General features: G+C 41.8%; 1 protein-coding gene across 1 annotated transcript in view; it reads left to right on the forward strand.

The window, feature by feature from the left end:
* The window catches only part of LOC142210000 (tumor protein p73-like), a 43,854-nt gene extending 17,363 nt beyond the window's left edge, over positions 1 to 26,491 (forward strand). The window contains exons 2-4 of the mRNA XM_075279032.1: positions 21,798 to 21,893; positions 25,861 to 25,984; positions 26,423 to 26,491. Coding sequence (XP_075135133.1) covers positions 21,798 to 21,893; positions 25,861 to 25,984; positions 26,423 to 26,491 — 289 coding nt within the window. The remainder of the gene's footprint in view (positions 1 to 21,797; positions 21,894 to 25,860; positions 25,985 to 26,422) is intronic.
* Positions 26,492 to 26,942: the final 451 nt, after the last annotated feature.

The following is a 26,942-nucleotide window of genomic DNA, read 5'->3' on the forward strand; positions in this document are numbered from 1 at the left end:
TATTCAGCACTAAGGTGGCGGCACCTACTGGATCCACGTCACAACAGGGAAAACCTACCTGGCATGACAGAGGGTGGAAAGCTAACATGCCCAGCACTAAGGTGGCGGCACCTACTGGATCCACGGCACAACAGGGAAAACCTACCTGGCATGACAGAGGGTGGAAAGCTAACATGCCCAGCACTAAGGTGGCGGCACCTACTGGATCCACGTCACAACAAGGAAAACCTACCTGGCATGACAGAGGGTAGAAAGCTAACATATTCAGCACTAAGGTGGCGGCACCTACTAGATCCACGTCACAACAGGGAAAACCTGCCTGGCATGACAGAGGGTGGAAAGCTAACGTGTCCAGCACTAAGGTGGCGGCACCTACTAGATCCACGTCACAACAGGGAAAACCTACCTGGCATGACAGAGGGTGGAAAGCTAACGTGTCCAGCACTAAGGTGGCGGCACCTACTAGATCCACGTCACAATAGGGAAAACCTACCTGGCATGACAGAGGGTGGAAAGCTAACGTGTCCAGCACTAAGTTGGCGGCACCTACTGTATCCACGTCTCAACAGGGAAAACCTACCTTTAATCAATCCTTTCTAGCATCAACTGGACATAGAGGGTAGATGCTAGGATGGATTGGTTAAAAGAAGTGATACCTGGTCTGGCGTTGGTCCAGTATGTGATGCTTTAGGCACCACCCCCTGTGTCTACGTCAAACCAAGTGAGATATAGAGAAGAGCCATATTTAATTACTATTTGGACCACAATGACACTGAGCGGTAAGGAACTGACTGACTTTTAGAAACGCCTTTCTGACACTGAAGAGCTACAGTACTGGCACTGATAGCTCTTCAGTGGGGGCACAGAACGGGAAAGCCGATAGTGCGCTGAATTCACCACGCTGTCGGCTTTCTAGTGGTGTTTTACACCGCACGTGCCCTGAGGACGTGAAAGGTCCTCTTTAATATCGGATGAATACTTCATTGTGTGCATGGGGTCTTAAGAGCAGAAATAATGGATTCAGTCGGGAGGTGTAGTTTTCTAATACTGTTCTCTACTTTTATACTTTTTTTTTAGACCTTTTTGTAGGACTTTTCTCTCCACATATTTTGTGCGGAAGCTGAGCGGAAACCACACAGACTCCATTATAGTCTATGGGGTCCACGGGTTTCCTTAGACAACTGCTTTTTATGCTTATAGATTTTTGTTCAGGTGGTCCCCAAGCGGACTCCCCGAACACAGATGTGACTAGGGCCTAATACACATCATAAATATGGCGCCCAGCATATAGCACAGTGTTCTTAGAGCAAATTAAGGCAGAATTTTTGCGCGTTCGTCTTAGTAAATCTTGTGCTTGCTGTGATTCAGCATGTACAGTTCATCTCCAGTGAAGTCTTTTCTTAGCTCATTCACAGATCGCCCAAGACATTAGTTGATGTTAATTGTTTAGAGACAAGAGAGGTGTTCTGAGATGACTGCTCAGGTGGATTCCCAGAGGCTCCACAGCTTGGTTTACACAATGTAAATGACTTTCACTTGCTATTTCATGGTGTAAAACCTGATTAATATTCAAAGGGCAACAGACCTTCAGCTAAAAAGTGCAATATAACATGCATTATTACACCTTATTAGTGTCAGTGCAAATCACTGTCCATATTCCCAGCCCTAATGCCCATATAAAATGCCAAAGTAACCATGTATATCCTAAATGTACTAATCATACCATAAGACAGGAGCATTGTGAAATAGACCTGCCAATCTTATTAGTAGTGAGCATACTGATGTGCCCCACTAGGCAGCTACAATAACAGCGACTACCTGTTTGACCTACCATTCGTCTCAAACCCACCAAATTACAAAGCTGAAACTTTTTATTCCAGCAGTTGAGTACATAATGAGGGCCAGATGAAGATTTATGGAAATCCATCTCTTCCATTTTGTCAAATTACAATTTAATTTTGTATCTAAATAATACCACCATGGAATTCCCAAATAATACTTCCATACGGTGCCTTGAAATTTAGCATAGACCGCTAGGCAGGTAAGTTTGAGTGGGAGTCAAACTTCTGAGATGTTGGACCTCCTCTGATGTCTTATTGATGACTTGAGCAAATTCTGTTTGACTTTCCCCCACTGTGGGCTGAGTTGTTTTTGCTCAGTTTATGAAATCAACCCAGTAAAAATAGATCCCCTAAAGAGTGACCGCTACAAGCGAAACACGTACTCATTTATGGGGCTTGGATAGTTATTTATTGACTTGTGTCTCTGATACATGTGATGGGTTTTCCATTTTCTTAGGGAGCGTTCACACTACTGTCGGTGTCCGACATGTAGTGTCCGCTCCTAGTGTCCGCTCAAAATCTGTCACGGACACTAGGAGCGGACACTATATGTGTCCGTGACACCTGTCATTCACTTTAATGGGCATCGGGTGCGTTCTTTTGCACTCCGTGCCCGTCCTTTCCTGTCCGCAAGAGAAGATGTCCGACTTCTCAAGCGGACAGAGGAACCCTGCATGCAGGGTTTTTCTGTCCGCTTGAGAAGTCGGACATCTTCTCTTGCGGACAGAGAAGGACGGGCACGGAGTGCAAAAGAACGCACCCGATGCCCATTAAAGTGAATTACAGGTGTCACGGACACATCTAGTGTCCGCTCCTAGTGTCCGTGACAGATTTTGAGCGGACACTAGGAGCGGACACTACATGTCGGACACCGACGGTAGTGTGAACGCCCCCTTAATGTGAAGACTGTGACTATATAGGGTAGAATTTCTGCACACTGACAACTCAGAACTAGGAATATGCAAATCTGCTCCATCTGCTGTGACCTGGGATCTCCGAGAGGGAGGATCATTTTACTGGAATGACAGATCTTTAAAGAACATATGTAGAGTCCTCTCTACAGCAAAATGTATGCTACCTAACAGCACATCTTCCTTAGGTTGTGTTCACATGGAGGAATTTGCTGAGGATTTGGGGGTAGTTTTCACCTCCGAATCCGGGACAGATTCCTCCTGGAATCAGCCTCCTATTGTTTTCAATGGGAGGCAAAGTTAGAAGCAGGACGCGGAAAAAGAAGCATCCTGCTTGATCTTGCTGCGTACACCACAGCTCTAGATGCCATTCTAAAGGTTTTGCGACTGACACCAATATTGGTATTCACGAAGTTTGCTGCTTCAGTGTCTTTACATCTTTTATGCAATGTTCAGATCTGCATATATCTTTCTGTTCTGGTCCATCGGAGGACCAGGAGAATGGAAAATGGACATCATTGGATCCATTCTATGATGGGTTCACATCTGGGTTGGAGTTGCTAGATGGCAATTTCAGTTAAAAATACTGGACAAGTTCGCTCTTATTTTTCAAGATTTCTGCAATCTTTCATGGTATCCTGGATGTAATCTTCTGGCCCAAATCTTCAAAAATGGCAACAAATTCTTGCTTAATCAATGGATTCAATGGGATTAAGATCTGGGAAGATTAATGGCCATGGGGCCAAAATTTAAATTTTTTGTTAACTAAACCACTTAGGCCTGGTTCACATCTGCGTTTGGGTTTCCGTTCGGGGAGTCTGTTTGGGGACCCTCCGAACAGAAACCTATCCACATAAAAAAGCGGTTACCTAAGGAAACCAGTGGATACCGTAGACTATCATGGGTTGTGTTTGGTTTCCGCTCGGTTTCCACATGAGAAGAGAAAATTGCTGCTTGCAGGACTTTTCTCTCTGCATATTTCATGTAGATAGGGGAACAGAATGGCCCGAACGCAGATGTGAACTGGGCCTTAGTTATCAGATTTGCCTTGTGACATGGCGCTCCATCATGCTGGAAAAATAATGTTCATCACCAAATTGCTTTACTGTTGGCATAACACTTTAATGGCGCCGAGGGGCAATACCAGACACAACCTGTGGACAAGTGTGGCACTGTTCTGAGAGAAAGCAGTCATGTTTTTCTAATTTAGTACAACCCCTTTAACACAGTTTTGCGCTCAATTTGGTAATACTAGATCATGTATAATACATTTTTCACACGCAGAAAAGCCCGCCCCTAGAATCAAGTGCTGCAATGTGAAAGCAAGTGTTCTCCTTTCCTTCCTTGGCATGAGCAGCGGAGTTCAGAGGTTCCTTACAAGCCAAGCATAACACTCCCAGTTTGTGTGTGCTCATTGTTCCAGGAAAGAGCATACAAACCGGGCCACACTTTCACCTATCCTTCAGTAGTCTCCATGTCATTGCCTTGGAGACAGAGACGCTACATGGCCCTTGTGCAGTGAAGGCTGTTTCACAAGAACGTGACGCTCCTCTGTAAGAAGTTCCAGCAGGTTTACAAACTACTGCAGAGCAGGTAGGGCCTCGTGTCATGCACTGACGAGACGTCTTCTTGTCACCTTCTCTACTGCTACTCATAAATAAGGGATGGTTGGGATCATTTTAGATGGTCTATCTTTTGTGATGTACAGCCTCTTCTACTAGGCAATAAATACCTGAATTTCCTTCTGCTACCTTCCTCACTATCCTCATGTCTTGTAAAGATCTTATACATGTAAAAGCAAAATAAGGCCTGAGACTGTAAGTCCTTGAGATGTCCTCAGGCTCTTCAGTCCGTTCTAGAGATGGTCTTTAGCGAAAATTACAAGAGGTCTCCCATACTCCTTATAATTACTCACAGAACCTCATGGGGCGCCTTGTTTACCCCACTTCCTATCAGAGGTGTGACTTGAAGATCCTGCGCCCCAGTGCTAAATCTATACTGGCCTACTCCTAGCTTGTGAAATTGAGATTAGTGGTATTTTATTAGCAGATGGACCTTTGGAACCCCCCTAGGGTCCAGGCTATAGTAGCAACCTCTACCGCCGCACCCCCTGCAGCTATACCCTTGCTTCCTATTGCTTGTAGGAGGGACTTTTGATTTGCTAACTATTACAATTTTGGATTATGGAACCAGCTGATCATTTAATGTGTATGGGGGGATTCCTGATTCATCCCCGACAGCAGAATTCCAGAGAAAAAAAGGATCAAGCTGTCAGATATTCTGATCCTTTTGTTTTTGGGAAGTAAGCCTCCAAGTGGCTGGCAATGCCTTTCTCCTCATTCAGTATACGTACTTGCTAGGCCAAACCATGCATACATGTGTATGAAAGATAGTTGTCAACTCAAATCTGTCTAAAGTGCATAGACGACTTAATCTCTGCGCAGAACAGTAACTTGAAGTTCCTGGGTCCCAATGTAAACTGAGCCCTCACTTACCATGTACTATGTCTAATACTGCTGTCTTGTTATGTTGTAGAGAGGATTTTGGGCCCACTGAGGCTTTAGGGCCCAGTAGTAATGGCTACATTTGCACCCCCTGTGGCTCGTCCCTGCCCCTGACAGTTATTTCCCCAACTCCATTGGCTGATAGGTCAAAACTGAGCTGTGCCTTCACATAGCTCCCAACCATCCCAGATCTGGTGGGACAGTCCCAATTTTACACTGCTGTCCCGCCGTCCCAGATAGCTTACGGTTTGTCCTGCTATGCCCCTGAAGTGTTTTGCGATTAGCAAATTATGTTAGGGTAGGGTAAAGGCTAAATGGTAAAAGCTAAATCCTAGTGGGCTAAATGACCTTTGATCATTGATTGACCATGTGATCAGAGTATTGTGTGGGCAGAGCTATTCTGGATACTACATGACGGTGTGGAGTTACACAGAAAGAGGAAGCTACTGAGAACAGAGACTGATGGAAGGTAAGGAGGAGAGAAGAGACAGCATGTGTGAGCAAGAGCGGGGCCTGGGGGCAGATGTAGGGGCAATTAAATTGAAGGCAGATGAAGGGGCAATTGAACTGGGGGCAGATGAAGGAGGCAATTAAATTGGGGCAGATAAAGGGGGACAGTAGCTGGTGGCAGATAAAGGGGGATATTAAGCTGGTGGAAGATGAAGTGGAACATTAAACTGGTGGTAGATGTAGGGGGGCAATTAAACGGGGCAAATGAAGGGGGCATTAAGTCGGTGAAAGAGGTGTACAAACCTTCGTATGATTGTCATGTGAACTTACACAGAGGTGTACAAGTCTTCATATGCTAGTAAGGTATAAGGACATGAGATGTTGTGAGACAATACTTTTAGGCTGAGACAACATGTTGCGGAAAAGCAGCTTTTTTTGTTGCAGATTTTGCGGGGTTTTTTGTTTGTTTGTTTGTTTTTTTAGCCGGGAGTAGATTGCAGAGAAGGGAGAAGTATAAGAGCTTCCTAAATATTTTACATTCCTTTTGTAGTCACCCCTGGTTTTGGCTCAAACAACACAGCAAAATCTGCAACGAAAATCAGCTTTTCTGCAATGTGGGGCCTAACCCTTACAATGTTTTCATACACAATGGGGCAGATTTATAAATTCCTCTACACCTGTTGTCTGGAATAGAGGGATGATATTCCAGGGATGATAGTCCCTTTCCTGTGCCAGACCTGTGCACCAACCACTGTCCCACACTACACTCAGCACATTGTGCAAAGGTGAGTGGGGTGGGGAGTGTGCCAAGTGGTGACACCTCGGCCTGACATGTTTATTATAACTCACACCAGGTTTCTGGGATGAGTTATAATGGAAATCTAGTTTTTAACACTGAAGCCACTTCGTAAATCTTTTTTTCTGTATACCAGTCAGGAGTCAGGGCCTTTATCAAGAATGGCATATGATATGCCAGTCTTAATAAATCTGCCCTTTTTTTTTGTAAAAACGCCCCTGCTGTAGTTTTTTTTAGAACTGAAGTCAGAAGTGGATCCAGCAGAAAGCAGAAGTATAAGCACTTCCTTTATCTTTCCCATTCCTATCAAACCCACTTCTGGCTACCTGTCCAAAAACTACATTAAAACTTCCATAAAACTGTAGCTTTTCCCCCCCAAAAGATGCTTTGTATGAAATCACCCACAAAGGGCCATTTCAGATTATTATACATACATATATAGGCAATCGTAACAACAATGATCTGGTTTTCCTAGGAAAACCTTTATGACGCTGGGATCCATGTGGCGTAAATGCCACGGTTTGACCGTGACAAAAACTGTGGTGTTTTACATTCCCTGCAAAATGGTTGGGTTCTAGTGAAAATACGCACAGTGGACACGCTGCGGTTTTGGAAATCACAGCATGTCAAGTATACATACGGAAACGCTACCACTTTCCCTATATGTATAATTGAAGCAGAAAGTCCACAGAGAAACACTGCATAGACTTTCCATGAAAAGCGCTGTGGGAAAAATGCAACATTTTTCTGCTGTGTTTTTTCCCGCAGCGCTTTTTGCCCTGCAGCCCACTACATGGAGCCTTAGCCTTACTCTTGGAAAGAGTAAACCATGCTCTTGCACAGGGGTCATGTCTGATTTCCTATGTCACAGTGGTCCTTGCGTAATGTATTTTATTGAGTGGAGTGACCTGGATTAATATCCATGGTTTTGATGCTGGTGAAGTCTGGAGTGTCGTGTCTTAACCTTCATTCACATCTGCATTTGGTATTCCGTTTGGGGAGTCCGCATGGGAACCCCCAAACGGAATACCGAACGCAACTGCAAGCTGTGTGCAGTAAAAGCACACAGACCCCTTATACTATAATGGGGTCCATGTGCTTGCTGCGTGCTGCCCGCAAGAATCATGCGGGCATGAAAATAGATTGTGAACTACTTTCCCCTCCGCATGATTCCTGCGCAGATCTGGCAGCAAGCACATGGACCCCATTATAGTCTATGGCAGGGGTCCTCAAACTTTTTAAACAGTGGGCCAGAGGCAGAGCAGGTCGCACAGACATCGGGAGCGGTGCCCTCCAATAGGTAAAGTGAAGTGCGCTCCATGGCCTGGCCCGAGCTCCCCAGGAGCTTCATTATAAATGCACGCCTGCCGGCGATGTCGGTGGGGCCAGACAGAAGTGCTTGGTGGGCCGCATGTGGCCCGCGGGCCGCAGTTTGAGGACCCCTGGTCTATGGGATCTGTGTGCTTTCACTGGCACATCACTTGCAGTTGCGTTCGGTATTCCGTTCGGGGGGGAGGGGTCCTCATGCAGACTCCCGTGGACAGAATCCAAACACAGATGTGAACGAGGCCTTAGTTTTTGTGCTATACTGATATAACTGATTGATACATAATATGGTATATGTGCCCTACTCCTGATTCACTGGTCATGTTTATAGAGCATGGCATATATATTATTGAATGTGGAAAATGCTAGAAATGTAAAGTGCTTTACCCACTAAGATAGTTCTCATAGGGAAGTGAGTGTGACTTAAAATGTAGGGTGAGCGTTTGTTGTCTGGTGTTATTTTTATGGCGATGCACTGAAATATTGCTTTGTTAAGAAGGATCTGATTCTCATGTTTAGTGGATACCGTAGCTGCTTTGCACTATACAATACACTGATACATAACAAAAATGAAAACAGCCCACATAATACAAGCCCAGAGCACTGATTGTATGTTATTGTCTGCCATGGCTGAATGAATTTAGTCACTGACTACAGGTCCTTTCTCTATATACACACGCCATCCAAGACTGAAAGTGAGTTCATAATGAATTTAAGTCAATTCTGTCACTTTAACACCACGAGAAGTGGAAGTTTCAAAACGTCCTTAAAACTTTCAGCATTTTGATGACAAATAAGATCACGTGGTCTGTGACAGTGCCACCCACTCTTCATATAAATGGAGAGTCACTGGCGCCCTAAAAATAAGCTGTGCCACTGAGTGGGGTATTTCCAACCACAGAGGACAGTCTACACAAAACGGATGGAAGGGGGGTAAGTCTGTATTTTAATACTTCCTTGCTGGACAGATAGGGGTTCATCAGGATCTCACTGTTACATTGAGGACAGTCAGTATGGTCTACCACGTGAAAGGCTAGATATCCTCATACACATAGAACCATGTGCCTATTATATCTAAAACGCTTATAAAAGATGTAGCAGAGATGAAATTGTCATTGAAGCGTTCCTTCTGTGCACAAGTTACAGTAACACAGTTGCTTTGCATGCAGCACAATGGAAAAACACATATGGCATGTTTCTATAATGTTGTGAGCGGCCTTGTCCTAAAGTAAGCTCTGCTAGATCTATATAGTTCTGTAGATATACTATTCCCGGGTGTCATGTACTCACATGCACATGTAGTGTATAACACGTGTGCAATTATAGAAGAACATGCCTTATGCTCTTGTCTCATGTCGTAGGTAAATAAAGTATTAATAGTTTGAATTACTGTAAAATGAGTGTGAGCACGTGGTGACAGCGAGACTTTAGTCTGGAACAAAAGAAGTAGAATTCCTCGCGAGATGTTGCAGTTCCTTATTATATATGTAACGTCCTGCGCCATTTCCATGCTTTTGCAATTTTTTATTGTATGTGGCTATTTATTTAAGGGGTATCCTAAAGCCAATGAGGCTGAGAATGGGCTGATATTAGTTTGCTGGGGTAAAGAAGTTGTGCCTATAAAGCCACTGACGATTAATATCAATTATCGAAATTACCGAGTGAATTAGGTATAGGGGGTGCAGCGTTTGTGTAGTGGGTTCATTTAAAGAAGGTTGTACACCTCCTCGCCAAATTCTTGATCGGTTGGCAGGAATTCACTTTTACTTAACAAACATATGAATAATTTGCTACCACGCACCTCTGGTCACCCGTTGTGAGAACAAAGGGCCATCTTAAAATCTATAGCAGATCCTTCTTTCCAATATCTGTCATCGGAGAGAGTTTGAGATAGATGAATAGATATGTGAAAAGAGATAGATATATAGATGGATGGATGGATGGATGGATGGATGGATGGATAGATAGATAGATAGATAGATAGATAGATAGATAGATAGATAGATAGATGATAGATAGATTGCTATATTACTATCTAGATGATTGTAGGGTCTAGCACGTGGTGCGGGATACAGTGTAGTTGAAAGTTTTTGATGAACATTCCAATTCCTCTATTGCTTCGTGTATTGTTTTACATATGATATATATATATATATATATATATATATATATATATATATATATATATGATCTACCTATAAGTCCAGGTGAGCAGGTTATGGATAGAGATCACTTGGATGATATCACACAAATATAAGATGATATATAAACTCAGGCACAAGTCTGTTTCAGTGTGAAAGGGAGAAGTTAATATAGATGATGGATATATACACTAATACATTAACATCATTATCAGTCTTGCCGATATTTGTGGGCTTGTGACTCCCGTGTAAAGCCAGACATCTTTGACATACAGTATATCTATATATATTATGACTATTCATTTCTACAGTCCCTTGTTACTGTATCATTGTGAGAACAGGAAGAGAGAATTTTATAAAACGACCTTAAACCAAGAAACTCTGTAATGAATGAGGTCATGTGACCACCACGCTCGCCAGATCTCTCAATTCAGCCAAAACTGCTGCAAAATTCCGTTTTAAAAAAAATAAAAAAATCGCAGCAATAGCCTCGGTGAATTCTGATGAAAGACATCAGCGGTTTCTTTATATCAGAATATTCATTTTGTTAGGTAGGCAACATACCTAATGAAACATTGTACAGTCAGATAAACATCTCATACGGTCAGCAAAAATGCATGGAGGAACTCTCGCCATTTTCAGAACGTGCTTTGAGTTTTTTTATCCGACAGGCGCCATTTTAGAGGTGAGGTTTAGAATACTGTTAATGGTAGCAGTGCTGTTTCCGTAATGGCTGCCTGTATTGTTTTTAAAGGGATACATTTTTGTTTTTGAGCAAACTTTCCGAGATGTAGATTGATGAGAATAGAAAGTAATGTAAATCTAATTTCCTGTAATACTATAATTTCATATGGCCTTGTCCAGTGAAAAAGCCACTATAGCTTAAGCCATAATCCTATAATAGTACAGCAGTGTTACAGTGTTGGCCAAAAGTATTGGCACCCCTGCAATTCTGTCAGATAATACTCGTTTTCATCCAGAAAATGATTGCAAGCACAAACTCTTTGGTATTAATATCTTCATTTATTTTGCTTGCAATGAAAAAAACACAAAAGAGAATGAAAAAAAAAGTCAAATCATTGATCATTTTACACAAAACTCCAAAAATGGGTCGGACAAAAGTATTGGCACCCTCAGCCTAAGGGTGCATTCACATGGAGTAACGTGCCGCGTGATGTGGCACGTATACGGTGTGTGAGACTTTGCGCGCTGTAAAAGCTCCCATTGATTTCAATGGGAGCCTGGATCGTATACGCGGCCGCAAAATAACGCCGCGTATACGATCCAAGCTCCTATTGAAATCAATGGGAGCTTTTACGGCGCGCAAAGTCTCACACGCCGTATACGTGCCACATCACGCGGCACGTTACTCCGTGTGAATGCACGCTAATACTTGGTAGCACAACCTTTAGACAAAATAACTGCGCACAACCGCTTCCAGTAACCATCAATGAGTTCCTTACAATGCTCTGCTGGAATTTTAGACCAGTCTTCTTTGGCAAACTGCTCCAGGTCCCTGAGATGTGAAGGGGGCCTTCTCCAAACTGCCATCAAGAGATCTCTCCACAGGTGTTCTATGGGATTCAGGTCTGGACTCATTGCTGCCACTTTAGAAGTCTCCAGTGCTTTCTCTCAAACCATTTTCTAGTGCTGACCTGAAGTGTGTTTTGGGTCATTGCCCTGCTGGAAGACCCATGACCTCTGAGGGAGACCCAGCTTTCTCACACTGGGCCCTACTTTATGCTGCAAAATTTCTTGGTAGTCTTCAGACTTCATAATGCCATGCGCACGGTCAAGCAGTCCAGTGCCAGAGGCAGCAAAGCAACCCCAAAACATCAGGGAACCTCCGCCATGTTTGACTGTAGGGACCGTGTTCTTTTCTTTGAAGGCCTCTTTGTTTTTCCTGTAAACTCTATGTTGATGCCTTTTCCTACTTTTGTCTTATCTGACCAGAGGATATTCTTCCAAAACGTTTTTGGCTTTCTCAGGTAAGTTTTGGCAAACTCCAGCCTGGCTTTTTTATGTCTCTGGGTAAGAAGTGGGGTCTTCCTGGGTATCCTACCATACAGTCCCTTTTCACTCAGACGCCGACGGATAGTACGGGTTGACACTGTTGTACCCTCGGACTGCAGGGCAGCTTGAACTTGTTTAGATGTTAGTCGAGGTTCTTTATCCACCATCCGCACAATCTTGCGTTGAAATCTCTGGAAGAAAATGAGTATTATCTGACAGAATTGCAGGGGTGCCAATACTTTTGGCCAACACTGTATAAGCAGATAATCTGATAGCAGTCATGCCTTTGTGTATAAATATATGTGAGGATTCTCAGAATTGGAGATATGTGAGATAAAATAGTGATCACGGGGACAGGAAGTATTCTGGACTTCTCGTCACACTTCTCCCCAGTTAGAAATGGTTGATACCAGGGAACAATAGAAGGCATGCAGCTGCAGAGTAAATTAAGAGAAAATAAAATTCTAATTAAAGGGGATCTGTCAGGTCCAGAACGCTCCTAGTGCCTTGTAGGGGCTTCTAATAAGAGCAGAAACACACTTTTGTATAATGTCATGTAGAGGCTGTCAGGGGAAACATTGGTCACCGATTCCAGAGGAGAGTTGGAGAATTCGGAAATCAGACCCTCACCCCTAGCGCAGTAGGCGGACTTGCATATCATAACAATATATATCTCTGTATTGTCTCAGTGGTAGTGGCCACAGCGGTATATCTGCTCCCATTAAAGACCCCTACATGGCATAGTTATTGACTTGGCAGGCATTCTGGATCTGATAGACTTTCTCTAAAGGGGTGATCCCACACAGCTAGAACAGGAGGACCTTTCTCCCCTGACTGTGGGTATGACTGGTAGTGGATAACACTCCTATACACATCAGTGAAGCGAATGGAAGCACCAGAAATAGATGAATGCTTTACTTCGTCTGTCACCAGTCATCCCCACATTCAACCTGGCTGCAGTGGATGAAGGGTCCTACCATTCACTCCTTGTGGATAACCCCTTTAAATGTCCATTTACTCTAAATGGATTTAATCAAAAGCATTTTGGAAAAACCACCATAAACATTAGAGCCTATGAGGTGACTTTACTAAGGTTTGCTATTTTGTGTACTGGATATGGAGGCACATTATCAAGTCTTGTTCCCTTGCATGCCGTATTACATAGGTACTTTCCTCTAGAAGTAATACTAATGGAGGTACCACACAAGGATCCATGCCTCCCTATGCCGCCTTATAGGGTCCATACATATGAGTTTGTGATTCAGATTGTAAGATCCTCATTTAGTTCACACGAATTCGCAGTTACTTACACATGCACATCAGCGTGGGTGTACATAACATATAGGAGGACCCCCGCAAATGCTATTGTTCACTGGACATTGGGTGGAAAGGCTCAGCAAATTAAAGGAAGGCTACCATCTCCCCCAAGCCTCTTCAGCTGTCACCATGCGGGAGTAGGTGCACTGATGGCGGGCCTTCATTCATGGGAGCACTGCTCATGTAGAATAGCTAATATCACACCATTAGGAGGATCAGCTCCCACTGTAGAGGGTGGTGCATAACAAAAGTATGCTATTTATCACTGTAATGTGGTGGTTATGACAGTGGAATATGTCCGGGGTATGTGATAGACTTCCTTTAAGACCCCACCAGGAGAGCAGCCCTATTTTCCTTTCTGTTCACATTTAGTATGTCATGTACTTTTGCCTATATATGCTTTTTTAACATTTTAAATGGTTGAGGACCACCTGCTCTATGTATATACGGGGCCATATCCATTATGCCTAAGATCTGTGATTGCGGATGACATACTGATGCAATGTGGACATCAGTATTTGCGGACAACATAACCTGTACACTTATGTGCATGTAGCCCTAAACAGTGTGAGGTCCTGAGATCCCAAAATACAAAATACAAAATAGCCTCAAGATTAAAGGAAACTATTTGAGACTATTTACATGGTATACAATGTTTATTGTAAGGCCTGAGGATGGCACGGGAAGTAAAAAAACACCAAAGAGCGATCATCAGTGCCATGCTTCTCCCCTCAAGCACTAAACTAGGCACAACACAGTGTATGAGCTTTGTCTAGAGGGTTCCTTTCTAAATTGTCAAAAGACCCATCACCAGAGGCCCCTAGCCCTTAGGCCGGGTTCACATGGGAATTTTTGGTCTAGAAACCGGCCATCTCAGATTCCGGTCCAAAATACAGGTAGCTGTGACTGGATGCTGGAGCAGTGCACCAGCATCCAGTCGCGTACTCCGCTCCGGATTATGCCCAAATGAATGGGCCTAGTCAGGAGGTGAATTCAGGTGGATTTGCGAGGTGACTCCGCCTCAAGAATGAGCATATCTGTTCTTTTTTCTGGAAGCTGGAACAACGCTCCCAGAAAAAAGAACTGACCGACTCCCCTTGATTTCAATGGGAGCTGTCTTTTTGGTCAGGATTTTGAGGTTGATACGGCCTCAAAATCCTGACCAAAAAACCCCGTGTGAACCTGGCCTTAGTCATATGCATTAAGTGCATTACTTGAATGAGGTTAAATTGCATTAACATACACAAGAAGGGGACACTATTTTTCGGAAGGATGGAGGGGGGGGGGGGGGGGGGGGCTTTTTTTAAATCAATTTTGTTCATGTTGTTTGTGTTTATCATGTGGTCGTATGCCTAATGCCAATAGAGAGTACCTGAAAAGTATTAATCCTTGGCAGTGCGATGGAATGTGAGTCGCTGGGGGGTTAAGCAGCACATAATTACAAATATGATTTAATTCCAGTTATGTTATATTATTGCCCACGTATCCGCTTAGCTCAATGTGTTCATAGGTCAGAGTTGTATTGTGCCTTACTCACCTACAGTTTCTGTTCTCTTCTATATTTTATCTTTATTAAAGCCGGCAGCTTATAGAAGTGCAGCAGCGTTATGGGACATTTTAAGAAACATAAAGTGGTGCTCGTAAGTTCAAGGATGTTTTTGCACTTCCTGTCATTTATCTCATTTAAGAATATTGCAGTCAGCCTCTCTCTATCCGTAAGTGGCTGCTAACAGGGAGCAATAGAGTGTATTCAGGTGCACATAAGATGTATCAAGGACTTTAGACTTGGTGTCCTTTTAGACTGAATGTAGAAAGAAGGCATATTGATACGTCCTTAAGAGTTTTGGCCTGTTCTCACAATGAATGAAGCACGTGATGTGTGACACTTTCATATCCTGTAGATGTAGAGCACTGAGTAATCAGTCGTAATAGTGTACAATAGAATACTGAGACGTGTATACCTTCATAACCACCGCATAATATTACACGGTCTGTGTATTATTTCATACATGTGTTTTTCTGCTATTTTATGTCCTGACTCACCTTTTTGAGGCCTTCCCTCTCCCCACAATAGCTTTCAGGTATAGATGAATTCTGCATTTTTGGATCGTTTTGCTAGAATTACACAGCAACTTAAAGAATCTGTACCACTAACAGAACGTACCTCCTTACCCCATAACTTACCTGGGGATAAATGTCCAGCCATTGGGATCCTATTGATCATAAGAACAGGAGTCCCCACATTTCAATAGAGCAGTCATCACACAACACACTGCGGATCCATCATGTGAATCCTAAAGGCTGGGTTCCAGGTGCCGGACCCTAATGGTCTCTCATTGGTGACCTATCCTGAGGATTAATATTCTGTTTGTTTGTTTTTTAGCAACATTAATTTCATGCAGCTGTACATTTGAGGGTTTACATAAAACACTAAATATACAAAACAAATACAATAATGACATAGTGACCAAGTGTTACAGTGGGATAGAGGGCCCTGCCTGCAAGGACTTAGGATCTATGAGGCAATGGGGATAGAGACAGTAGGTGATGTATATCCTCGTATGGTGGTGTGGTGGCAGCAGTATTATTGAAGGTTGTAGGGGTTATCCACATAACCGACATGGACAATCCCTTTAAGCCTAAGAATAGACCATCAATATTGAAAGCATTTTCCTATGAACATAACTGTATTTAAATTCACAAATAAATAAAAGTTAAACATTTTTGTAACTGTAAAGAATTAAAAATTTTATTAAAGATTTCCTCTCATTATATTATTGGTGATAGTATGTTGTCTTGATCGTTTGCGAGTAGAAACAACAATGAAGTCAAGAATTTTGTATGGTCTGGTACTTGTCAGAAACCTATCCACGATGTCCTTATTGTAAACTGTTATCTTCTGATGCATGTAGTGTCCCTTCCTGATAAATCATGCCTGGGATTCTGACAAGTCCTAGACCGTAGAAAGTTCCTGCATTGATGATCGTATCTATGGACATCTAATCAAGACAAAAGACAATCACCACTATGATGGATAGAGAAACTGTAAGGCTAAGACCCCACGTCGTGTGCCACAGCCAAAAAGCGCTGCAGGAAAAAAAACCACAGCAGAAACGCTTCACGAGTTTTTTCAACAGTTCTTTTCACAGACAGCCCACAGAATTTTTCTCTGTGCACTTTCTGCTTCAATTATACCTATAGAAAAACCACGGGTGCTTCCATACATATAATTCACAAACTGTGATTTCTAAAAGTGTGACATAGTTACATAGATGAGGTTGGATAAAGACATCAGTCCATTAAGTACAACCTATAACCCGACAATCCCTACAGTGTTGATCCAGGGGAAGGAAAAAAAACCCCATGAGGTTTATGCCAAATGCCCCATTTCAGTGGAAAAAATTCCTTCCCGATTGACAGTTTTGAAAATCGCAGCATTTCCGCTACATGTATTTTTGCAGGGATTGTAAAATGCCGTGGTTTTTGAAATGGGGCCTCGGCCTAAAACCACAAAAAATATTAATTATTTATATTTTTAAAAATGTTTAACTTTTAATTGTCTACAAATCTAAATATGGTTATTTTTATGGGAAAGGGAATCCACTTTTAAGGTCTATTAAAACCTCATAATAACAATTTCTTCAGTCTACAGTTGGGAGAAGACAGGCAGAAAGGGTCACAGAGGTGTTGCATTCTGGGATAGCTCTAGGTATCACTAAATACTGGGCCGTGGAGGTGATAGGCCAAACCATCAACTTATACAGTTCAAATAATTATGGAATATCATTAAAAATATTCAGTCGTTTTATTTACAAGCCGAATGTTGGAGTTGGTTACCTTATTCTAACCACCTAAAAGTGGCTCCAACTCTGATCCCACAGTCCTGATACTGGGTCATATATTTGCAAGGATGGACCGGACAAAAAAGAGGATCTCTGCGCTCAATCCGTCGTCTTTTAAAATTTCACTTTATTTTGGAAATATAAACACAACGCGTTTCGGGCTAGCTGCCCTTTTTCAAGTGTATGAACTTATATCTCACGTCGAGCTGGATGCTTAAGTTAAGGTTAAGGTTAAGGTTAAGCATCCAGCTCGACGTGAGATATAAGTTCATACACTTGAAAAAGGGCAGCTAGCCCGAAACGCGTTGTGTTTATATTTCCAAAATAAAGTGAAATTTTAAAAGACGACGGATTGAGCGCAGAGATCCTCTTTTTTGTCCGGTCCATCCTTGCCATTACCTACACCTAGAGTGACGTGGATCCCGCTGGCTCTCCCCTAGGGGCAAAAGACCTCCCCTCCATAAGTGGTCTATAAACTGAGAAAAACGGTTGTGTTTACAACCTTCCAAGGTGAGCAACTTTTTTGTCTTATTGACCTCCTTACTATACGGTACTTCACTATGTGCAGCTCGGTGCTGTTCTTTGTTTATCCTGGGTCATATATTTGGGATCGGGTTGTCAAGAACCATATGAAAGGGGCCCATAAATCAAATGTGGCTTCTATATGTAATTGTAGTCAGTCCAGGTGTAGATCATATAAAGCCTTGCAAATTTTCTACGCATGATTTACAAAATTTGGATGATGATTCCTGTAGGTTCTTCAGCCTCTGGTCTTAGTGCCTAAATTGCCTCCACTAACCAAGAGATCAATTAAATGTGCATTGTTTTATATGCCATTATCCAATGTAACCAGAGCTTTGCTTTCATGAAGACAGTTACATTGAACAATGTATTTTTCAGTTTTTCTTCTAGGAATTCCCAGTGTAGATGTCTTGTGAGCTCAGCATGTTTCAGTTTGGACATGATCAGTCTAGTAGTGATATGACTCTTACATGACATTGGTGCCTATTGCAGTAATTGTCATTTCTAGAATGTAGATATAACACTGAGGGGGACAAATCTTATCAGGAAATTTCCCATAGACAACGATAACAACTGTGAGCTTTATTTTGTAGCTGATCTATATGGCTGCCAGGCATCAGTCAGATTTACTGTCATGTAATAAAAAATATCCCAGTCAGCAGGGGTCTACATGCAATTTACACACTTTAATGACCTGCCGGCTTCAGTTATAATGTCCCTTTAAGAACATTACATTCCTGAAGTAGCATGCATATATCTAATAACACTTGCCAGACATTCTCCTCCATGTACTTAGAAACTATAGAACATGTGGACTGGTATGTAGTCTACATGAACAGATGGCTCTATATCCTTAGGGATGTATAAATCAGATGTTTTTATATCCACTAATCCACTGGAGACATGTCCGCACTACTTACCTAACACTAACCTCTGTAATATATACAGGCCAGGTCCATACAGCATGGTCCCATTGGCCTATACTGTATGTTTGGATACCATTCCCACTATTCCCATATTATAAGAAAATATTTTAGTTACATTAATCTTAAAGGGGTATTTCAGGATACTGCCTATCCACGTAACTTGCTGATTGGTCTGGATCTAACTGCTAGAACCCGTGCTAATCATGAGAATAGGGTCCTGTGTATCCCTAAATGAATGGACTGGTTGGCAATGCATGTACGACCTCTCCCTTCACTTCTATTGAACTGCTGGAGATAACTTGGTGCTATATTCAGTTATTTATTTATGACAATCCCATAAAGAATGAATGGAGTGGCAGCATGTTTAATCAACCTGTTGCTCCATTCGGACTGAAGAATGGGACCCCTGAAATTTCAATTCTGAAGGTTTGACATCATACAAGCTGAATAGTGAGTTAGGCTTAGTGCTATGAAGTAGGAATTGTTGTGTGCAATTTTCAAAATGACCTGATGGTGGCAGTGATGTACAGAGGCTGCCTTGACATCTCATATCTTTCAGATGTATTTCAATCCTTGGTTTATATGCTTTGTTTACCTGCTGTATATGGAAGCTCCTAGAGCTTTCTAATACATAGAGCACTACTCCTCCCAATGTGACCCACTGGACATGACTACAATACAATTCTAATATACTCATGTATAAAGGGGCAGTGTTTTTCACAAAGCAACCCAAGGATTTACATGGTTCCCCAGAGAGCAGGGGGAACCACTATGACCACACTACGACTATGTACCAACCATCAGGTGCACTGAGGGGGTAGTTTACTGTGTGGGGACAATAAGGGGGCAGTATGCTATGTGCTAGGGTACTAAGTGGGAAGTATTAGGCGTGCTCCCTGAAACTTTGCTTGGGGTTGCAAAAATGCTAAATCTATCCCTGCATTCATATAAAACTGCAACCTCTAACATGACCGTAACATGACCATAATACAGTTTTATTATACATAGAGCATTGCAAGCATAAAACATAAACTGACCAATGGACATGACAGTGATATCATTCTATAGTACTACCAACATGAATTGACTCCTAGCATAGGGGAGACATAAAGATCTTGGGCCCCAATGCAAAATCTGTACCAGGCCCCACAACTACAATGTGCCTTTTATAGTAGTGGTTTCATCATATTGGGAAGAGATACCTCATGGGCTGCAGACGCCCCTGGGCCCTAACTTCTGTTACATAATATATGTAAAACTCTACAACCACCAAACATGATGACCATTGAACATGCACAATTATCTGATATTTTATTCTCAAGTTATGAGCACTCTTGTATTGCCAGAAACATCTGACAACTATGATCATACGCTACTGTGTGAGTGTCGATATTGGGGTCGTTCTTACTATATACAGCGCTCAGGCTCGGAATTACCAGGGCACCCAGCAGGGCACCGAATTGCAGTCACTTTCACAATGAGCGTTGTCAAATCTTCCAATCAGTGCCCTCTTGGCAGACTAACATTTGCTTTATGTGTAGGATATGAAAGCAATAAAGTGACACATTATGGCCAGCAGTGAACAGGCCCAGGCTTGCAGGTCTTGGCACATCTTAACGATGGGAAGTGCAACTTCTAATTCAGTCTTCAACAGGCTGAAGACCTCTTGAGGCTTTACTGATGTCTGAGCTGAGAAGAGCGCCCATGACGGAAGTGGTAGCACTTTAATGTAATTGACTCCTGCAGAGTTATACTCACACTCTCCAAATCACTACAGCACTGTGTGAGATTTCCCAGCATACTTTGCTGCCAGGGACGTACGCCATGGTTAAGAGTAAACTTAATAGGAAAATTGACTAGTAATCCCAAATCCATAAACAAATGACTGGTTTAGTAAATTTGCTATGTATCATGTCCTCTATCTGTCTGTCAGTCCGTCAGTCCGTCCGTCCATCTATCTATCTATCTATCTATCTATCTATCTATCTATCTATCTATCTATCTATATGTCTTTTTTCATATCTATTTATCTACCTAAGGTTTCCTGTTAATGCATGTTACACATTTTTATCCATGAACCTGTATACACATTAACTTACTTAGACAGAGCTGTAGCTAGGCTTCTCTTCATTCAGGTCAAAGGTAGAGTTCTATAAGGGAATTACTGGAAAACCTCCACAAATCACAATAATTAGGGTCCCATATCCTCTGTTTTATAGGTCAGTCTGCCTCTCATTTCTATAGGACTGACAAATATAGTCAAACGCTGTACTTGATTATCTCCATCAGTCCCATAGAAATTGGCTGGAGTAGCAGTGTGCATGGACAACTTTGGTTCCATTCATTTCTCTGGTTTTGTCTATTAGTGACTGTATGCTTTGAGCAATATTGTCTTTATTATAATGGGCCCCCAAATGAAAAGGATGTTCCTTTCTTGGCAATCACCTGTAACTTGCAGGGTAACCAGGCAGGAAGTGTTCAATTCTCTAGCCTTTATACCAAGACTTCGTAGCTTCATGTCAAGAGATTGACACTCTATCTATCTCCTATCTATCTATCTATCTATCTATCTATCTATCTATCTATCTATCTCCTATCTATCTATCTACCTGTCTATCTATCTATCTATCTATCTATCTCCTATCTACCCTGTTTCCCCGAAAATAAGACCCCCCCCCCCCTTCACCTTCTGGATCACATACAACCGGCAGTCATGCCAGCGCTCTGCTAAGGAAGCATCAGCATGACTGCCGATTGTTCCCCGCTCCAGCCGCTGCATAAGACATCCCCCGAAAATAGGAAAGGTCATATATTTCGTTTGATAATTAATTATAAGAAACTGTCTTATTTTCGGGGAAATAGGGTATCTATCTATCTATCTATCTATCTATCTATCTATCTATCTATCGCCTATCTCTCTCTCTCTCTCTCTCTCTATCATCTATCTATCTATCTCTATCATCTATCTATCTATCATCTATCTATCATCTATCTATCCATCCATGTAATATCTTTCTGTTTATCTCATATCTATCTATATTTCATGAAATAATATTCATTTTTGTATTTTTCTTCACATTTTCCAGTTCGGCCTTGCAATAATATTCAATCATTAGTAATAAGCAATAAACTGAGTTGCTTTGCTTCTTATCTGATACAATGTAACATTTGCGGTGCACTCTGTAATACATGTAACTGTCTTTCACAGAGTGATATATCCTTTGTCTGATTCCCCCTCGGTGAAGATGTCTAATTCTTCCCCTGCTGATGAAGGGACGACATTTGAGCACCTCTGGAGTACCCTGTAAGTCACAGCTGTGGCATGTTGCTATGTCTTTGTACATGTCTGTTACTGATGTAGGAAAGCATGGCATTCAGATGATACATTGGGGCCTGGGACCTACTAGTTACATCTCATTCTGTTACATATGCTTCCTCTTGGTTGATGATTCGTAGTTCTCCTGTAGGTGGCAGTATCTGCACTCTGGTAGCTCTACCAATGTGTGTCCTATCTGGTGTGCCTGTAATATACTGTACAGTGACTGCTCTGAACTCCAAATCTGAAATCCAAGTGACATCAGATATTTCTATATTATATATCTCCATTTTGTATGATATAGTTCACAGGTAATGATATTATATACAGATGTAATAGAACTGAATTTGACATCCAACACTTTGACACTGTATAATTAAAGTAAAATTCTATCTACAATAGTTAAAACAAAAGTTGCCAACTTTTCAACATTGCCATTGCATTTCTACCATTTTCAATAATACTCCTAGTAAACTTCTACAAAAGACCTCCTCTTTCAGATGACTACCCTTTTAACTAGAAAAAGGTTTAGTGAACAGCTTCACCATATATTATTCATAGATATTATCAGAATATTGCCCTTCCTCCTTTCCCCACTTTTTAATGAACTATTGGCTAGTTTGCTCAAAGAGGTTTCACTGTATTTACTCTGGCATTGTAGAACTATCTTGTAACTCTCTGGGAACTGTCAGCAAGCAGGTTAGCTGCTGCTGGCAGTCTTAAAGGGGCTCTATCATTGGGAAAAGTCATTTTTAACTAAGCACATACTTGCATAGCCTTTAGAAAGGCTATTCCACACATACCTTTTGTATGTTAATCCCCTAAGTAGTTTTTGAATGAGTCCGTTTTTATTCATATGCTAATTAGCCTCCAGCGAGCACTGTCTGCTATGTGTATAGCACAGGCTGCTGCTACTGATGATGACTCATCTCCCTGCTCTCACACACACAGCAGACAGTGCTCACTGAGACTTCCGGGGTGCACGGAGAAGCTAATTAGCATATGAATAAAAATGGGCTCATTCAAAAACTACTGAGGGGATTACCATATAAAAGGTAGGTGTGGAATAGCCTTTCTAAAGGCTATGAAAGTATAGTGATAGAGCCCCTTTAAGGGTGCTGCTACAAGGATGTTCTGACATAGGCATACTTGGAGACACACAGATTAATTCCAGGCTATTTCTCATTACTGTCCGCATGATAACAGCCAAACTTCACAGTCAGTAATGAGAAATAGGCTGGAATTAATCATAGAACACCATGTGGCAGCATCCTTATAATGGCTTATTTTGGCCTGATTGAGGCTGTGTTCACACAGTGCTTATTTACTGAAGAACTGCATGCAGTATATAATTGCAGTAATAAGTAGCATGATACTGTGCATATCTTCTGTGTGGTAATGGCCATTAACCCCTTTCCGCTGCAACCTTTTCTTATTTTTTAATTTTTGTTTTTTACTCCCCGCCTTCCAAAAGCCATAACTTGTAAATGAGGGCTGAATTTTTCCAGAACTAACTGTACTTTGTAATGGTACCATTTAATATTCCATACGATGTACTGAGAAACTGGAAAAAAATTAGGAATTATAGAAAGACTACATTTGTGCTACTTTCTTATGGGTTTTGCTTTAAAGGGATTCTATTATTAAAATCACATTTTTTTCTCGATCACACGTAGGAATAAGCTTAAGAAAGGCTATTCTTCTCTTACCTTTAGATAGTTACATACATACATAGTAGATGAGGTTGGATAAAGACATTAGTCCATCAAGTCCAACCTATAACCCTACAATCCCTACAATCTCTGCGCCGCTGTTCGGTAGAAATCCTGGTTTTCCTCTGTATGCATCTTCTTCAGGAACGGCCTTTCTGCGCGTCTTCTTCTGGAGCTTGGTTCAAACTTCTACGCATACGCAGTCGGCTCTACCATCAGGCCTCGGGCAGAGCTGACTGCGCATGCCTGCCTGGTGTAAGCGGTTATTTTCTTCTTTCTTACACAGTAAGCTGGGATAAGCGGCCACAAAAAAATGGCAACGTACATGTGCAGTCGGCTCTGTCCGAGTCCCAATGGCAGAGCCGACTGCGCATGCATAGAAGTTTGAGCCCAGCTCCGGAAGAAGACGCGCAGAGAGGCCGTTCCTGAAGAAGATGGAGGGGCGCTGGAGATTTCTCTCGCAGAATTGGGGACACCCGCAGTGCTGTTTGAGCACTGGGGACCGCCCCCAGGGCTGCGAGAGAATATTTTTATATGGTTGTAATTTGGCCATTTTGCGACGTAGGGTTAGGTTTATGTTTGGTTTTATTTCAGATTTAGGGAAATTTAAACTTTTAAGATTTATGTATTTAAACTTTTTTTTTTTCTACTTTTTTTTTTACTTTTATTTTGAGACTGTCTAGGGCACTTGAACCCCAGGGGGGTCTGATAAATAGTACAATATATTGCAATGCAAGTTCTATAACAGTCTGCCATAGAACTATGTGGAAGATACGCCTGGGAGCTTGTAATAGACTCCCAGCTGTCTTGGCAACAGATCGCCAGCACCGCTGGTAAATAGACACCTTGGTCACTTTGGACTGAGGCACCTAAAGGGTTAATGCCCATTATCTGAGCATTTCTGATTATGGGCATCGCTGCCAGGTCTCCACTGTGTAATACACTGCTATCTCTTAAGATCTGACTTCCGTAATCATAGTAAAATGAAAATTTGTGGCTTAGGCTAAGGCCCCACGTAGCGTGGTCGGCAAAAAGCATTGCAGGAAAAATGCAATACATTATGGTTTTTCTTGCGGCGCTTTTCAAAGAAAGTCCACATAGGAAACCTTTCTTCTTCAATTATACCGATAGGGAAATTGCTGATGTTTCTGTAGGTATAATTCACATCCCACGATTTCCAAAACTGTGACGGTTTTGGAAATGGCAGCGTGCTCACTGTACCTATTTTCCTGCAATGTGTGAATGGGATTCGCCCTGGCCTAACAGACATATTAGAAATGTTCTACTCATTATTGCAATTAAAAACCGCATGCAGTTCTTCAGCAAAAAAGCAATCAATGTAATCTTATGAAGTGTAAATGAAGTGTAAATTCTTAGCAACCAGGCTTATTAACATATAAAGGTCTGATACTAAATAACCCACCAATATCACAATGGTCCCAATAACCTATAACGGCCAAATATTTGAGCTGGGTGTTTGTGTGTTAATATTAAGGGCTGCAGTGAGGAGAGTTTAAGGGGTCTTCCCACAGACAACACTCATGCCCTTTTACAAGATAGGGCTTAAAGAGGATCTGTCACCAAGTAGAAAATGCTAAATAAAATACATTATTTGATTCGTGCCATTCCCCTGATCACTTTGGTGTTTTTCTTATTAAGATCCATCCACCCGTTCAAAAGCTATGGCCCCTGGAAGATTATATGTAAACTAGTTCTGATTCCCCAATGTGGGCGGGAACCTTATGTTTTTCTATGAGTCCACATGTAGATTGAGGGCTGTATCTTTTGAATGGGTGGATGGATTTTAAAAAGAAAAACACCAAATTGTTCAGCGGTATGGCAAGAAGCAATTGATATATGTTATTTAGCATTTTCTACTTGGTGACAGGTCCTCTTTAAGTGTCTGATTGCTGAGATTCTGAATTCGGGGATCATCAGTGCCCATGAAAACGGGATTTTTGAGGCCTGTATGCCTGACCACAGCTCCATTCACTTCTATGGGACTGAAGAAGTGCAGTGCTCCTCTATCTTTAGCAGTGCCATAGAAATGATTGAAGCTCTTCATGCACACTGCTACTCCATTAACCACAAAATTATGGAGATATTTGTTCACCGAAGTATTACTTTGAGGTGAGGGTATGATGCCCTGCAGAAGCAAGACCAATAAATAGAATTTATATAACCTAGAACCTGACCATGTCACATCCATTGGTAAGTCACATTGCATTTCTTCTTTCCATCAGGGAACCAGACAGTAACTATTTTGATCTGCCGCAGTCAAGTCACTCAAACAACTCTGAGGTTTCCAATCAGACGGAAGTCAACATGGACGCCTATCAAATGAGGAACATGAATGAATCCATCATGGTGAGTATTAAGTAACCCAAACACATAAAACATAGGAAGAAACTCTACAGGTGTTTAGGTCATAGTGCAAATTGTTGAATGCAACTTTGAGAATTGGTTTTGTTCACGTATGGTTACACTCTAGTCACATCCAAAGCTGAATTCAAGATTCTCCTCTTTGCCTTTTAGCTTTCAGGCATTAAAAAACCCCCATCTTCTTAAATGTTGTCTTGTTAAAGATTTCAAATGTTCTGCAGCAGAATTTAGAATGCAGCTCTGGATGTACATTGGACAGACAGACTGTACATTTTTATGTACATTTAGAAGATACATTGGAAGATATTTGCACCCTTAGATGTACATTCTCAGGAATCAAATGTGATATCAGGAATTATTGGTTCCTTCTTTTATAAAAAATGAGTTTAAGCTAGCAGTGATGGTATTTTTACCATATTTCAGATTATCATTGATGGTCACACTGGTTCCCCTTTCCTACTGGTTGCTGTTCCTCTTGTTAAATGTTACTGATACAAGACACAAGCTGCCCCTAGAGGCTTCTGCTGAGTACTACATTCTGGGAAAAAAATATTATTAATTTCATTGCATGAAAAAAAAAATTATAATAATTTTCAGACAAAGGCTAGGAAACTTCTACCGACATCAATTACACCATTATAACCAGAGTCATCTAACTTGACTCGATTTGCTTCATTTGCAGCTGTTTAAGAGGTTAGTTAATCCTCTTTGTTTTATAGCTCTAAAATATGTTGGTTTTTTTTTTTGGTTTTTTTAAGCTGTCACAAGGTTTTGGGGCATTAAACCCCCAACCCTCAGCCTGCCCTTATGTCACAAACCTGCTTGTGCTAACCCTGTCCTCAACCTGAATGTATTTTTAAAGAACAAGCTAGTAGTTACTATAGGATGAGTCCGCTGTTCTCAGCCGACTTATCTCAGGTGCTCCCAGTATAAGCAGATTTCT

The sequence above is a fragment of the Leptodactylus fuscus genome, chromosome 6 (assembly GCF_031893055.1).
Source record: "Leptodactylus fuscus isolate aLepFus1 chromosome 6, aLepFus1.hap2, whole genome shotgun sequence".
Taxonomy (NCBI): Eukaryota; Metazoa; Chordata; class Amphibia; order Anura; family Leptodactylidae; genus Leptodactylus; species Leptodactylus fuscus.